This window comes from Vigna angularis, chromosome 10 (assembly GCF_016808095.1).
Source record: "Vigna angularis cultivar LongXiaoDou No.4 chromosome 10, ASM1680809v1, whole genome shotgun sequence".
Classification (NCBI taxonomy): Eukaryota; Viridiplantae; Streptophyta; class Magnoliopsida; order Fabales; family Fabaceae; genus Vigna; species Vigna angularis.
The window spans coordinates 11,344,210-11,358,123 of NC_068979.1; the positions used below are offsets into that span (position 1 = coordinate 11,344,210).

At 29.5% G+C, this 13,914-nt stretch overlaps 1 protein-coding gene across 1 annotated transcript; it reads right to left on the reverse strand.

Annotated features, from left to right (window-relative positions):
• Positions 1-6,071: 6,071 nt before the first annotated feature.
• Positions 6,072-12,733, reverse strand: LOC108335947 (CSC1-like protein At1g32090). Its single transcript, XM_017572181.2, has 11 exons — positions 12,324-12,733; positions 11,246-11,398; positions 10,396-10,531; positions 9,697-9,798; positions 9,424-9,543; positions 9,252-9,332; positions 8,741-9,081; positions 8,046-8,291; positions 7,540-7,864; positions 7,071-7,304; positions 6,072-6,934 (listed from the first exon to the last, which is right to left on the reverse strand). Exons 1-11 carry the CDS (start codon positions 12,635-12,637, stop codon positions 6,395-6,397), a joined length of 2,592 nt encoding a protein of 863 aa, XP_017427670.1. The 5' UTR covers positions 12,638-12,733; the 3' UTR covers positions 6,072-6,394.
• Between the last annotated feature and the right edge of the window lie 1,181 nt (positions 12,734-13,914).

Genomic DNA, 13,914 nt, shown 5'->3' on the forward strand with positions numbered 1-13,914 from the left:
TCAAATATCCAATCATTTGCCTAGTGGAAGCCAAGCTCGCATCCCCAAGCTGCTCATATATATGCGCGAGTGTAGCAATGCCCCGAACATATCTTCCACATATGTGTATGTCTTTAAACAAAAGTAAGACACACAAATGAATGTGGCACTCTTATTTGCGAAGATTATGCATCCAACTAGATGAATTAGATATGCTCTAGTAGTGTACTCCATTGTTGCACCTCACAACACTCAACATAAATATCTTTGAGCCAACTGAGCTTGACTTTCGGACAATGTGCTTCTTACATCTCTGCATCAGCCTTGCCATGATCGATGCCAAGAAGCTCAACAAGGGCTGAATGAGCATCTTCAAACTCCAACTTCACACCAAATCACAAAATTGTCCTAGGACCGGGAGGTGAAGAACCGTCGACACATCATCAAGAGTTACGAATATCTCACCCACAAGGAGATGAAAACTGCTCGTCTCGAAATGTCATATATCAACGAGCAATAAACCTTTATCGGCATAGTCATAAGGAATGTTCGTGAGAGGCATCAAATCTGAATTTAACACAATTTGTTGAATTCCCTTGTGGTAGGGTCCTGATTTATTTAATTTCTTCCCGTGGGAGATCAACTTAATCTCCTCTCGATCCTACACAATAATATTTAATATAATTTTTATTCAAAATAAAAAATAATAATTATAACTTATAGATGAACTCACCCGGCTTGCCAAATTACATAAGCAACAGGTTGAACATAGTGCGTGAGTAAGGAACAACCATATGGAAGAACAGCATGATGCTCATTCTCCTCAACATGTGCCTCAAATGTGTGCTCCTCAACTACAACATCCTCTATTTAAGCATCAATAACAACTTCACGTTTTCTCCAAGTTGAAGCTATAGGTCTTCTTCACCTTGCTTCATCATGGGAAGAACTCTCTCCTCAATAAAAAAAAATTACTACAAAACTAAACAAATTTAAAATAAAAACTACTATAATTAAACATAGATAAGATATTAATATATTAATTAAATAAATATTAAGTTATATAAATTTCAGATATATCTTAAAATTACTAAAAATCTAATTAAAAATAATTTCAAAACTACATCTAAAAGCCATAGAAATTTAAAGAAAAACCAAACAAATTTATTTAAAAAAAATACCTCAATAAACTATAAACATATCTAAAAATTAAATAAAATATTCATTTAAATATAATTTAATCATATAAATTAAAAAACTATCAAAAAAATAAACACAATTATTTAAAATAATTTTAATTAAAATTTTATTACATTAAATATAATTATTTGAATAAATTCTAATTCCATAAATTATTAACCTATCCCTAACAATTACAAAAAAAATAATTACAAATAATTTAATAATATCTTTTAAAAAAATATAAAAAAAATTAAACTAATTAACTACAAAAATAATAATAATAATTAATTAAATATAAATAAATTAAAAAAAATTAATTACTTATAAATAAATTAATAAAACATAATTAATTAACTATAAAAAATTAAAACAATTAATGAATTAACTATAAATAAATTAAAAAAATAAAACAATTAATTAATTAACTATAAATAAAACAATTTTATAATTTAAAAACTATAAATAAACTAATTTATAAAACAATTAATTAATTAAAAATTAAATAAAAAGAAAACGTTGAAGGACTTCAACGAAAATAGAAAATCCGGTTGATGGATTTCAAAATCTGTTGGCGGTGACATATTTCCTATTTTCTTTGAAAACCTTTAATATTTTCTTATACAAATTTATCACGAAACAATTTTAATTAGTTATAAATAAATTAATAACAATTAATTAATTAATTATAAATTAATTAATAAAATAAAAAATTAATTGATTAGCTATATAATTAAAAAAATAAAACAATTAATTAATTAACAATAAATAAAACAATTTGATGATTTAAAAACTATAAATAAATTAATTTACAAAAAAATTAATTAATTAACTAAAAATAAAAAAAAAACAAAAAGAAAATACATGTTCACAAGTTCATATAGTACCTAAATATACATGTAAACGAATAACATGCAAACGAATATCAAATAAATATTAACAACATCAGATATAAACACTAACGAACCTGGATTTGAAGTGTCGAGAAAGCAAACGAATCAAACACAGATGCAAACCAGTGAATGGAAGGAACAAAAAGAGTGAAACAGAGAGAGGAGAAGAAGACTGAAAATGGAAACAGAGAGAAAGAGAGAAAGCAAATATGTGGGAGTGGAGAAAGGATTTAGGATTTTAAAAAAGTTAAAAGTTAAAGGTAAATGTAATTTTTTTTACCAAAGGGTATTTTTGTAAGGAAAATAAAATGAGGAGGTGCATGGAGAAATTAAGGTGGTTTGGGGAGAAACTCTCCATTTGATTGTTTGTTTTTTTCTTTGCAACACCCACACTTTCTCTTCACGCACACAAGCTTCCTCTTCTGAATTTCATTTCTCCTTCTTATTTTATGTGTTTAGATACACACATACATATTTCTTTTTTTAATGAAATATGATGAATTTATAATTATATAAAAATTTGAATTAATTAAATTTAATTTCAAATAAATATTTTTGTTTATAATTATTTAATAATTAGTTAAATTTTGTATAATTTTTTAGAAATTTAAGTTTTTTTTGTTTGTTATAATATATTATTTAATTTTATAATATATACAAAACTTTTAACAAAATAAAAAACTAATACAATAAATTAAACATTTATAATTAAATTATAAAATCATAAACTAATACAATAAATTATACATTTATAAATAATATAATAAACTTAAAAATAATTTAAATAATTATAAATATGCATTTTTTATATTAACAAAATTAAATAATTATAACAAACACTGGTTTTAATAATTAACTATTTACTATACATATACATTATTATAATTACTAAAAACAAATAAATATCTTAATAAATGTATATAGATATATAAATTTTTAGTTAACTTTCTGTTATATATTAAAATATCGCCTCTCATCTACATTTATATGTCAAGAAACGAAAAAAGTTAATAAATTACTCATTTTAAAACAAAATAACTTATATTCTAAATAAACATATTTAATATTTCAAATATATGTTAGTAAACAATCATTAGAATTAAGTTATTACTTAATTTTTTATAAAAACAAACTTTTTAAAAAGTTGTTATAAATGGATAATGAAAAAGTAAATAACGTAGAATATGAAAAATAAGCGCATGATGTATCGGACATTGGATATAGAAAATAAGCACGTAAACAGTTTAAAAAATATTGTAAAAATGGATATGAAATCCGATTTTTCTTTTATAGTTGATGGTGTGATTTTTGAATTTTCATATTTGATTTATGTTTTTGAAAATGTATTTTTTTGTCAAATGTGAATATTTGATGTGTTTTTTATCATATGTTTAAATCTGATAATATAAATTCATGAAGCAGAATCTTAAAAAAAAAAAAAACTTTAGCAAAGCACCAATACAACACTACTATCTATTCTGTCAACCTTTACATTTAAATTGCCCCAACACTTCCAAACTAAAAACTCTCTCAAAAGTCAAAGAATGGGACGCAGAATATTAAAGAGGTGAAATGAGGTACATGTATTATAATTATAATTATAATTATATATATATATATATATATATATATATATATTTAATTTTCAAAGCTTCATTCAATTTAGGCAATGCTTTCATGCTTCATTTAGTTCATGCATAGAATTTTTCGATAAAAAAATTAATGTAAAATCATTTTATTGATTAGAAGATATTTATGAAAATGAGTGTTCGGTACAAACAAAATCTTACATCCGATAAAATATAAAATACATATGGTTTTATATACATATAAAATACATCTTTAGAAAAACATTTTAAAACGATACCAAAAACAAATCTGTAAGAACTTAGTCCAATGATATCTTATTAATGGGATAACATATAACAACAGCCTTATAGATTTGAGGCTTTTACTTCTGCACAGCTACAATTTCTTTCCACCCTTACAAATTTTAAAATTACTATTTTACCCTTTAAAAGGTGACTTCCCACGGAAACTTTTCTGGAATTTGGTCCTTTTTTCCAGAACTCATAAAATACATTCTGAAAAAGAACTTTCCGATAAATGTTTTTCATTTTCCGCCTTTTATTTTAACTGTACAACGGGGACGATGATACAATGGTCAATAATTAACTGACAATTAGGGAATGCTTATCATAATGGGAAGTGAATCATAATCAAACTAATATTTAAATTATGGAGAGAAAAAATTCAACATTATAGTCACCCATGGCCGCTAAAAAGGTATGATATAAGGTATTTTTTATGTGGTATCTTGATGGGAAATTTTAAAAAATAATTTATTTTTTAAAAGAATTTGAGATATTTTATCAAAAAATAATTAAATATACAATTTAGAGAGAAAATATTAAAAAATTAAAATTATAAAAAATTATAAGAGTAGTATGGGAATTTTAATTTTTACCTAAAATGGTAAAAAAATTAACATTCTTCATATTCTCTCGTCTCTTTATTTTATGTCATGTTTTTATTTTTATCTTTTACTTTATGATATTATAAGTCTGACTACAATTAAAATGTTGCTTGTTCGAATAGTTAGATGTCATTTTGTTTGGACTTAATTAAATTTGAAGCTATGATAGGTTTTGATATTTATTTTATGGAGTTTTTATTAAAAAATAATTAGTTTATTGAGTATTTAAAATTTTTATAATTTTTAATTAAGTTATTACTATTTAATTTTTTTAATAATTGAATTACGTGACAATTATCTTTTTATCTTATTTTGTTTATTTGTGTGATTTTATCAATGATGAGTTGATAATTTCTTAATTGCTATATAGAAAACATTTGAGAGCGTAAAATCTTATTATTTAACATATCTTGAGAAAAATAAAAATTTAAGTACAATATCGTTTCTTATTAACCACAACATATTTGTATAATTTTATCAATGGTAATTTTTTGTTAACCACAACATATTAGTATAATTTTATCAATGGTAGTAGTTGATAGTCCCTTAATTGTTGTTGACCATAATGTAAAAAACATTTGAAAATATGAAAATATTATTATCTAATATATTTTGAATAAGAGCAATATTATTTTTTATTAACCACAATATTTTTTTTAATGTGTAGAAACAAGTAGATGATGGACAAAATAACAATCATATCACACACAAAAAAATAAACAAAAAGACTTGAAAAATATAAAAAGTTTGATTACTAAATAGATCACTAAGATTACTCTTTAGTTTTTTAGTATTGATGTTAGTTAAGGTTCTTTTGATAATTATGCTTTCTGAATGACATCAAACACGATTTTTTCAATTAACAAATATTATTTCAAATTTTCAGTTGATGATGTCATTTGAGATTTTTTCTTACCAACATTTTCTTGACAAAGATTGATAACTCTATTATTCAATTCATGTGAATCATGATTTTTTTTAATCTATACTAATTAAATTACTTTTTGAATGTTATTTATATGTCCATATAGATTAGAGTTGATAAGTATAACTATTTTTCAAAAAATTTCAATCAAAAATTCCTTTCAGTGTCTACAATAATAAAGTAGTAAGATTTATATAGAATAGTAACTAAATTAGTAATATATATATATATATATATATATATATATATATATATATATATATATAGTAATTGAGATATTTTATCTACATAAAAAATATATAATAAATTTTAAAAAGACATTTGAAAAACTAAACAATCTAGACACGAAAGCAAATTTGTAAAATTATTGATGAAATAAAAAAAGGCTATGATTTACCAGCTCCTTGCCAAAAAGTAAATGGTGGGTTATTTTGATTCCCTTCCAAGTTCAAATCTAATAAAATCCCCTTCTCACTCGATAAAATTAGTGGAGTATGAACCTAAAATCTAAAAATTAGAAAACAAAATTTATTTCTATATTGTCACTTACTTTAATGTCATGGAGATCATTCTATTAAAAACATCATACTATAATACTTACTAAATTGAATCCAAAGAGAGCATAAATTGAATAACTTTCATAAATGCAAAATTCAAGGTGATACAATAACTTATTTATCAGAATAACATTGAAATCTCCCTAGAAGTAAAATCCTGCTAGCCCAAATTTGGATGAAACCAAACCATTTACATGTAAGGAGAAAAATCATTTACACTTGAAATGGATAGCTAAGAAACCAAAACAGATCTAAGTCCACTGAAATACTAAACTTTCGGCAAGTCTCAAGCAACCTGGTTCATTGGCATGCATGCTGGGTTTACCAACTTTGATTCGCACTTAGATTATTCCCAACAATGCATGAGTTGAGTTCAGGGCTGAACTTAGTACTGATAAACATGATGAGGAGGAGATGGAGGATGGTATTGGTAGTAATAACCTGGTGGATACTCATTATATGGAGGTGGTGGAAAGGGTTGATGGATATGATAGGGTAGCGAGGGTTCATGTAAATGATGATTGGGTGGGATTAGTTCAGGCAAATGATGGGGTAGGGAGGGTTCAGGCAAATGATGGGGCGGTGATGATGATTCAGGCAAATGATGGGGTGGTGGTGATTGTAGATGCAAATGATCGGGTGGGGATGGTTCATGCAAATGATGGGGTGGTGATGGTAGATGCAGATGATGGGCTGGTAATGATTGATGCAGATGATGGGGTGGGGAGGGTGAACTAGGCTCACTCGATGGAGAACTAGCAGCAGCAACATTGGTTTGATGTTTATCTACTCTGACTTCAATCAATTCCTCTTCTTCAACCTCAAATGACCTGAAGATTGGATGCAAGTAAGCATCGGCCAAATAAGCTTTTATGTTCAAGTCAGGTTCTGTGCTCTTCTCCAACATATCCTTTGACATTGCTTCCTGAATAGATCAAGAGAAATCAGTTTTCATGCAACCATCTTAAGTGTCATGTAGCCAACTTCGGAGAAGAACAAAAGGAAGTTTAGTGTAGAGAATTCTACACTATTCCAAAGGTTTTGCATGGTTCATATCTTACCTCAATAGGGTACTTCCGAAATGCTGGCTCAAAACGTCTCTGGCAATACTTGTGGAATGCAAATGTCAATATTGGTAATATAACAAGCAAAGGTGTGGATTTAGCTGCCTTTTTGGTGCTGAGCAATCCCAACAGAAGAAACTGGGATATTAGCATGCTTGCAATGATCCGGCTGTGAACTAGTGGCCAAAATGCAGCAGCACTTTCATACTGTTGGTTGTAGACATTGATTATCTGCATAGTTAAACATCATGTGAAGTTATATTTAGATTACACATCACCACATCCTGTTTCATTGAATTGACACACAAAAATGTTACAAGCTCATGAGCAATATGCCCTCGTACAGATTACATGAAACATGCTTGTTCTAGAAATTATGCTATGGTTCTAAGAAATCTTCAAGCTACTGTAAGTCCAATTAGCAAAACAAGGCATGTTTTAAGATCACACTAGCAGAGACACTGACCTGATGACGATAAACCAAATATGCAAAGGCAAAGAAGACTAGTATGAAGGGAAGAAGGATTGGTGTCACCACAGCGTACACAATTCCAAGAAGGAAGTATAGTTGAAGACTTGGAATAGTCTCTGGAAAGTCCACACTCCCAGGGTTCATGGCCTTTCCTCTATCTCTTTCTGTTTTAACTATGAACATGTTCTTGAGATGGTATATAACCAATGGCTTTAATCTTAGAATCTCACCAGCAATTCCAGCCCAGCCATCAACCATTATGTATGTTATAAAGAAGGTAGCCTTCATTGGAATGGAAACTCCAATTGTTCTAGGAATCCTATAGACAATAACAAGATTTATCAGACAGTGTAAGATTTAATAATGTTACAAAAAGTTATTGTATTTATTGCATTAAATATATGAAACTGGAACGTTGCTGCAAGATTAGAACAGATCTAACACAATATATAGCCAGTCAGACATTGCTTTAACTCAAAACTGCTCAATTAAAGACATACTGTGTAGGTGACTGGTGCAGGAAAGCATGCAGTTGTTGAAATGCAGTCCCAGTGACTATGCTTCCCAAGAAAACATTCACCAGCATAAAGTAATAATATTTTGCAGCTGTCTTCCGCTCAAGTGTTGACAGTGCAATATATCCCTCAATTTTTGACATGATCATCAGAACCGTTGGTAGAATGTACAAAAATACTTTAAGAGCCAAACCAGGAAGAAAACCTTGAAGAAAGGACTTGATGAAATTGCTGTCAAAAGCCAAAAAATCTCTGTTAAGCTAACAACAAGACATTTGAGCCAGTAAAGTATACAGTTTACCATATATTTTAATTTTACTACTGAAAATTCATCAAAACAGAATAAATGAAGAAAATAGTGTATAAAAAAGATAGATGAATTTACAAAACCAAATAAGATAAATCAATCTCTTGAGTGATTTCTAAAATAGAAGATAACGAATATGTGCTTTGCACTAAGGTAAAATAGTCAATTCTAATGCCTTCCAGACATTTGCATCATTTATTACTGCAGTCCTGATTAATTCCAAAAACCTAAACTAACAAATCAAGATTGAGCATTATATATTCTACCAAAGAAGCCAAAACAGTTAATGAAGAAATTCTATAACAATGTATATCAACTTCTAGATTAATTACCTTCTCTATTTACATTCAAAAAGAAACTTAAGTTCACTTACAATTCTATAACTGGTCTGAGGAAAGGAGCAACTTTTTCAAGACCGTCCAAATTGGCAAGGGATTGCACAAAAGCAATGGGAATCATGTAGAAGAATACCAAGGCAAACACAGACAATGATATTACAAGCCTCCTGATGCTTAAAGAAACAAATGGTATGGCCAAGTTCCGCCAGTATACATCACGTGGCTCTGGAGCCCAATCAGTTAGCCAAAGAGTTGGATTCTTGCTTTGTTGGGTTTGTGCACAAACTGATGCTCCCCAACGGGAATTGAATGAAAGAAAAGCAACTGGTAAAATAGCTTTGGGATCTTTTATAATTTTCTGGCGTTCCAATGTCATCTGCATATGGTATGCAGTATAGCTATATTAAAGTATCTCAATTTCAATAGTGAATGCATGTGTATTAGCTTAAGGACACAGAAAATTACCATGTACATAGTTCAAAATCAAAAAAGGAAAAACCTGATAAAGGTAATATGCCACAGAAAAGAGAAACAAACCCAACTTACCACGTTATCAAGTTCCTTAATTGCATGTTTGTAGTACTCAACAGCATCAACTTTTCCACCCCAAAGACCAAAAAGTCCAGTCTAAAGGGAAAAATAACAATGTCAGATTCAGGTTCCAACCAAACAGATTATTTGTCACATTGTACCACTTACATTCTTAGCAATTACATACCTTGATAGTGGACCTCTTGCCAGGATGTCTCTCAGACTTAAGCTGGTAATAGTCCAGCCAATTTTGGAGTCTTTCTCTTCTTTTTGCAAGTTTAGCAAATTTGTTTGCATTGTAGACAGCCTGAATAAAATGAGTGCATAACAATATGAATCATTTAATGTAAAGAAATATATTCTGCTGAGTTAAAATAAATCAACATTAACATGTATAAATTCCCTTATCAGTTTATCTTTAATAAACTTCGCCAATTAAGAATGTAATTAAAATGATTACCTGGTGTCCAATATAATGATCTGGGTGGTTTGTTTTAAAGAAGCCCTCCACAGAATCTGATACTGCGTGACCAGGCATGTGAGGGATATTCCTGACAACTACCTGTAAGAAGAATGCAAACCATGAAGATTTGAAAAGATGGTTAAAGAAAACTAGAGGAGATAAGCATTCATAGGTGTGACAATACAAGCTGAAAAGTATTCTATTCTAAAACCATAGCATCTTGGATATTAAGAATTCAGTGTAAGCATCAACCCCATACAAGCCACATTTTTCAAGTACCAAGAATGGATTCAAAGCTAGAAACTGAAAATTAGCTCCTTGAAAAGAATGACAAAGAAGCACAGCCAGAGTTGCATCTTCTCCATGATCTTATTCTCACAAGCCTAATGAAGAACTCGGGAAATGCAAGTAATTCTATTTACAAACTGTCTAAGGATACTTGGAGCATTTTAAGCAGCATTCATAATGTGAGAATGGGCCCAATGAATTCTTTGCTAACTAGTAAAAGATAAACTGATGAAATGAACAATCCAAGCCTTACCATAATACATAAAAAAAAATAAAAAAGGACCAGACACTTCACTGCAATTGAAAAATGGTGAGGACTGAAGAGCTCCAAGAAATGCTTTCTAACAATAACAGACAATCTCAATTTTATTCCACCCGATGAAAAATGAATTAAGATTTTTAACTTACTGTGAATTGCTCCACACGCCTGCGTTGTGATGCCATGAAATGCAATCTCATTGTTGCGACATAATCATATTCTTTGTACAGCAGAAAACAAATCCATAATGTGAACAGGTATTCCAATGCTATGTGAACAAAAAATCTGAAATTTATAATTCCAGCCGTTAGCTAATTGATAACACAAAATTACTATCGTGACAATGTAATGTAGGTTGCAATACACATAAAAATAAACAATACAAGATTTAACCAAAACAAGAGAGACAGGGAGATGAAAAGAAAATATTTAAATAGAGGATATTAGATATCAGGAATTGAATACGATTCCTTTTCAATGGAACCTTTATGGGTTAGTTGTCATGACACTAGTTAACCAGACATTGCAAAAATTTATATCTATTTTGTTTCACTGGCATATGATTAAAAAAATGAACTCTTTGATGAAAGAAAATTAAACTGTAGCTAGATACGTCTGAAATCTGTTTTAAAACATGGATCATAATAGTTCAGCATTACAAATTACTTGAGACGATAAATAGTAGTACACCATGCCTGATTGATATCTCATGATTTCTTGAAGATATATGTAAAAATTTCCTTAGAAGAATTATTGAAATGATTTTCACAAACAGTTAAACTCAGTCTTCTGGTTTGCTGTCACACCATGTATCCTGAGACAATATAAGATATATGCCACAATTATATTTTTCTCAATAAAACTTTAATCCTTGGGTGATGCGAGTAGTTAAAGTCAAGAGAAGAAAACACAAAACTTGGACCTCAAGCGAAGCATTACTTCATAAAGAAAGTTCTGAATTATTTGTTTAATTTTTGGGGGGAGTTTAAGGAAACATACCTTATAGATTCAGTAGGAACATTTGATATTGAGAGTTTATCAATATCACTCACTACCAATTCCTTCTTCAGGAAAAATAACGTTCCACTTGATACGTTGACTGGTATAAGAATGAGGAGCGCCACAATTGTGATTGGAACAAAAATCTTCAAGCTGAAAAGAAAGAGATAAAAATTAGTCAGATTACTAGTAACCCAGTACAGTAATTTCGACATTAACAAGAAGTTGAAAAGGAGACGCTTATCTCTCTTTTCACGATCTGAAAGTCATGCCTCCAAAGTTCACATCAAAAGATTACATTCATAAATACGATAGACAGAAAAAAAGGTGCATCTTTCACATGCAACAGATAAAAGTTGACAGAAAACAGAAACAGAGGGAGGAGCACAAGGACAAGTGGAAAACGTAGAAAATTGGACAACACCGTAGAAGGTGAAGCTTCCACGGAAGAGATTTAACAAAAGCTGGCAAAACCAAAAAGAAAGTTGACAACCACACGGCATAACTCTAGAATCTATTTGATAATCAAACGCATGGAAATACAAATTCAATCAACAACCGAATGCTTAACATTTTTCGAAGAAGAGCAATTTTCCAAACATAGTTGCCGCGCAGCAACAATGCATCGCAACAATTCCCCAGCAAAAAAAATTACAATTCCCAGAAACACAACAGCATGTAAGTTCAGTCTCTTTTTTTCCAATGATAAAAATAAATGTAAAAAAAGTAGTCAGTGTCTTGATTTGACTAAAGTTTAAAACTTTTGCATTAAGATGATAAAAAAAAGGAACAAATTGCAAGCATGGTCGCCGCACGATAATCCATCACATCAATCACACAATTCACAGAATTTGGCACATTGAATTAAAAAAATACAGAGTATGCTTACAAATACAATCTTCTACGATGGATAAGGAAAAAAAATGGTAATTTTATTGAGTTGAGCTGAAAGCAGCAATTGCTTGTTGAAAACAAACAACACAACAATGGAGTCAACAGTAGAGACGAAAGAGACGTGGTTAATATTTAAAGGAAAAGTGAAAGCTGATGCGAATGGTGTAAAAGGAGAGAGGAGTACCCCAGAGTGTAGATTCTAAGGAAAGCAGCAGAGTCAAGGCCAGCATGGCTAATAATCTCAGACTCACTCATTCTGAGAGCCTGTGGCATCCAATTCAGGAAGGTAAGGTAAGTCTTGAAATTGAGGTTCACAAACTTGCCCACAAAATTCCCAGAACTCCTAGGACTACTTCTCCCTCCACTGAGATACCACTTGGGAAAGTAGACCCTATCATTGATGGGTTGGATTCTCAGCAGAGCAAAAGCCAGCAAGAAAGCAAAGGCCGAGAGAATGTTGATGGTAGCTGAGACACCAATGTCTGCAAGGGTTGCCATTGCAGAAAGCAAAAGAGTCCAGAGAGAGAGAGAGCGAGAGAGAAAAGAGATGGGGTGTTCAAGAGGAAGAGAATTGAATAGAAGAATGAGAAGGGAAAGAATAACTGATTCTTGGTAACTCCAATTCTTTATTGCAGGGTGGAAATAAAAAAAGCTGGGTTCTTTGCTGTTGTTTGACTTTATTGAGCATCAATTAATAAACTTTATTTAAAAAATTAAAGTTTTAGAGTTGGGTTTTGTTTGATTGTGATGAGTAAGAGAGCACTTTGCAAGAGAGGCTTTCATGTGCTAATGAGAAAGGATTTTCTCTAAACAGAGTGGCATGTTTTTCTTTTTTTTTTTTCTGTGTGATTTTGCTAAGAATGTAATGTTACCTTACAAAGGTAGAATGTTAGTCTTCTTTCTTATCATTCTCTGTTGTCGTGGTTTTGTGATTGTCTCTATCTATGTCTCAATGATCGTATGCATAAGATAAGAGAATTGAAAAGGCACAAAAAAGAAAATTTAATTAAAGGGACTAATCTTTTTACTTTGATTTTTTTTTATATCGCCTTTTCCTCGCGGCGGGAAAGTTCGCCGTAATGACGTGAATCGCTACGTTCGCGGCAATAAATCGGCTTACGCTGTTCCAATTCGCAGATAATACTATACATGTCTCTGTTTAGGCTTAGAAACTACACAATGTTTTTAAAAAATTGATATTTTGTTTTAATTCAGATCTTTTATTCAGTAACATATGTTTGATAATGAATGATTTCATGGAAATGAACTTAATGCTGTGAAGATTAAATGAGATAGGTAGCATGAAATTATTAAAATGCGAGTTATATATGATGCTGTTTGAAATGAATTCTTGAAAAGTAACTTAAAATTTTTCATGTTTCTAATTAAAGAGAAATCATTGGTAATGTGACTAATTCAAGTTTCATTCAGACAGAACAATTTAAATAGTTTAATGTTTTGTCTTTATATATTTGTTTATAATTTTTTAAAATAAATATAATTTATTTATATTTTTATAATTGATGTAATTTTTATCATAAATTTGAAATAGTTTCTTATATTTTGTATTATTTTATTTTATTTTTAATAATTTTTATGTGATGATGAATTATTTATGATATTTAAAAAATAAGAATAATTGAGATGTTAAAATTTATAATAATGTATGATTTTATTTGAAAATAAATTGTCAAAGAATAGTAAAATTTTAAGTTTCAAATGGACCTCCCTCATTTTTCTCAGTTTTGAAAAATTTAATTAATAATAAGAGTATA

Excerpts from the sequence above, each read along its gene's own strand:
- LOC108335947 (XM_017572181.2), bottom strand. The coding sequence starts at position 12,637 with ATGGCAACCCTTGCAGACATTGGTGTCTCAGCTACCATCAACATTCTC. Across the intron at positions 11,399-12,323 it reads CTTAGAATCTACACTCTGGG|CTTGAAGATTTTTGTTCCAA; the intron begins GTACTCCTCTCT and ends CTTTCTTTTCAG. Across the intron at positions 7,865-8,045 it reads CTGCACCAGTCACCTACACA|GATTCCTAGAACAATTGGAG; the intron begins GTATGTCTTTAA and ends TATTGTCTATAG.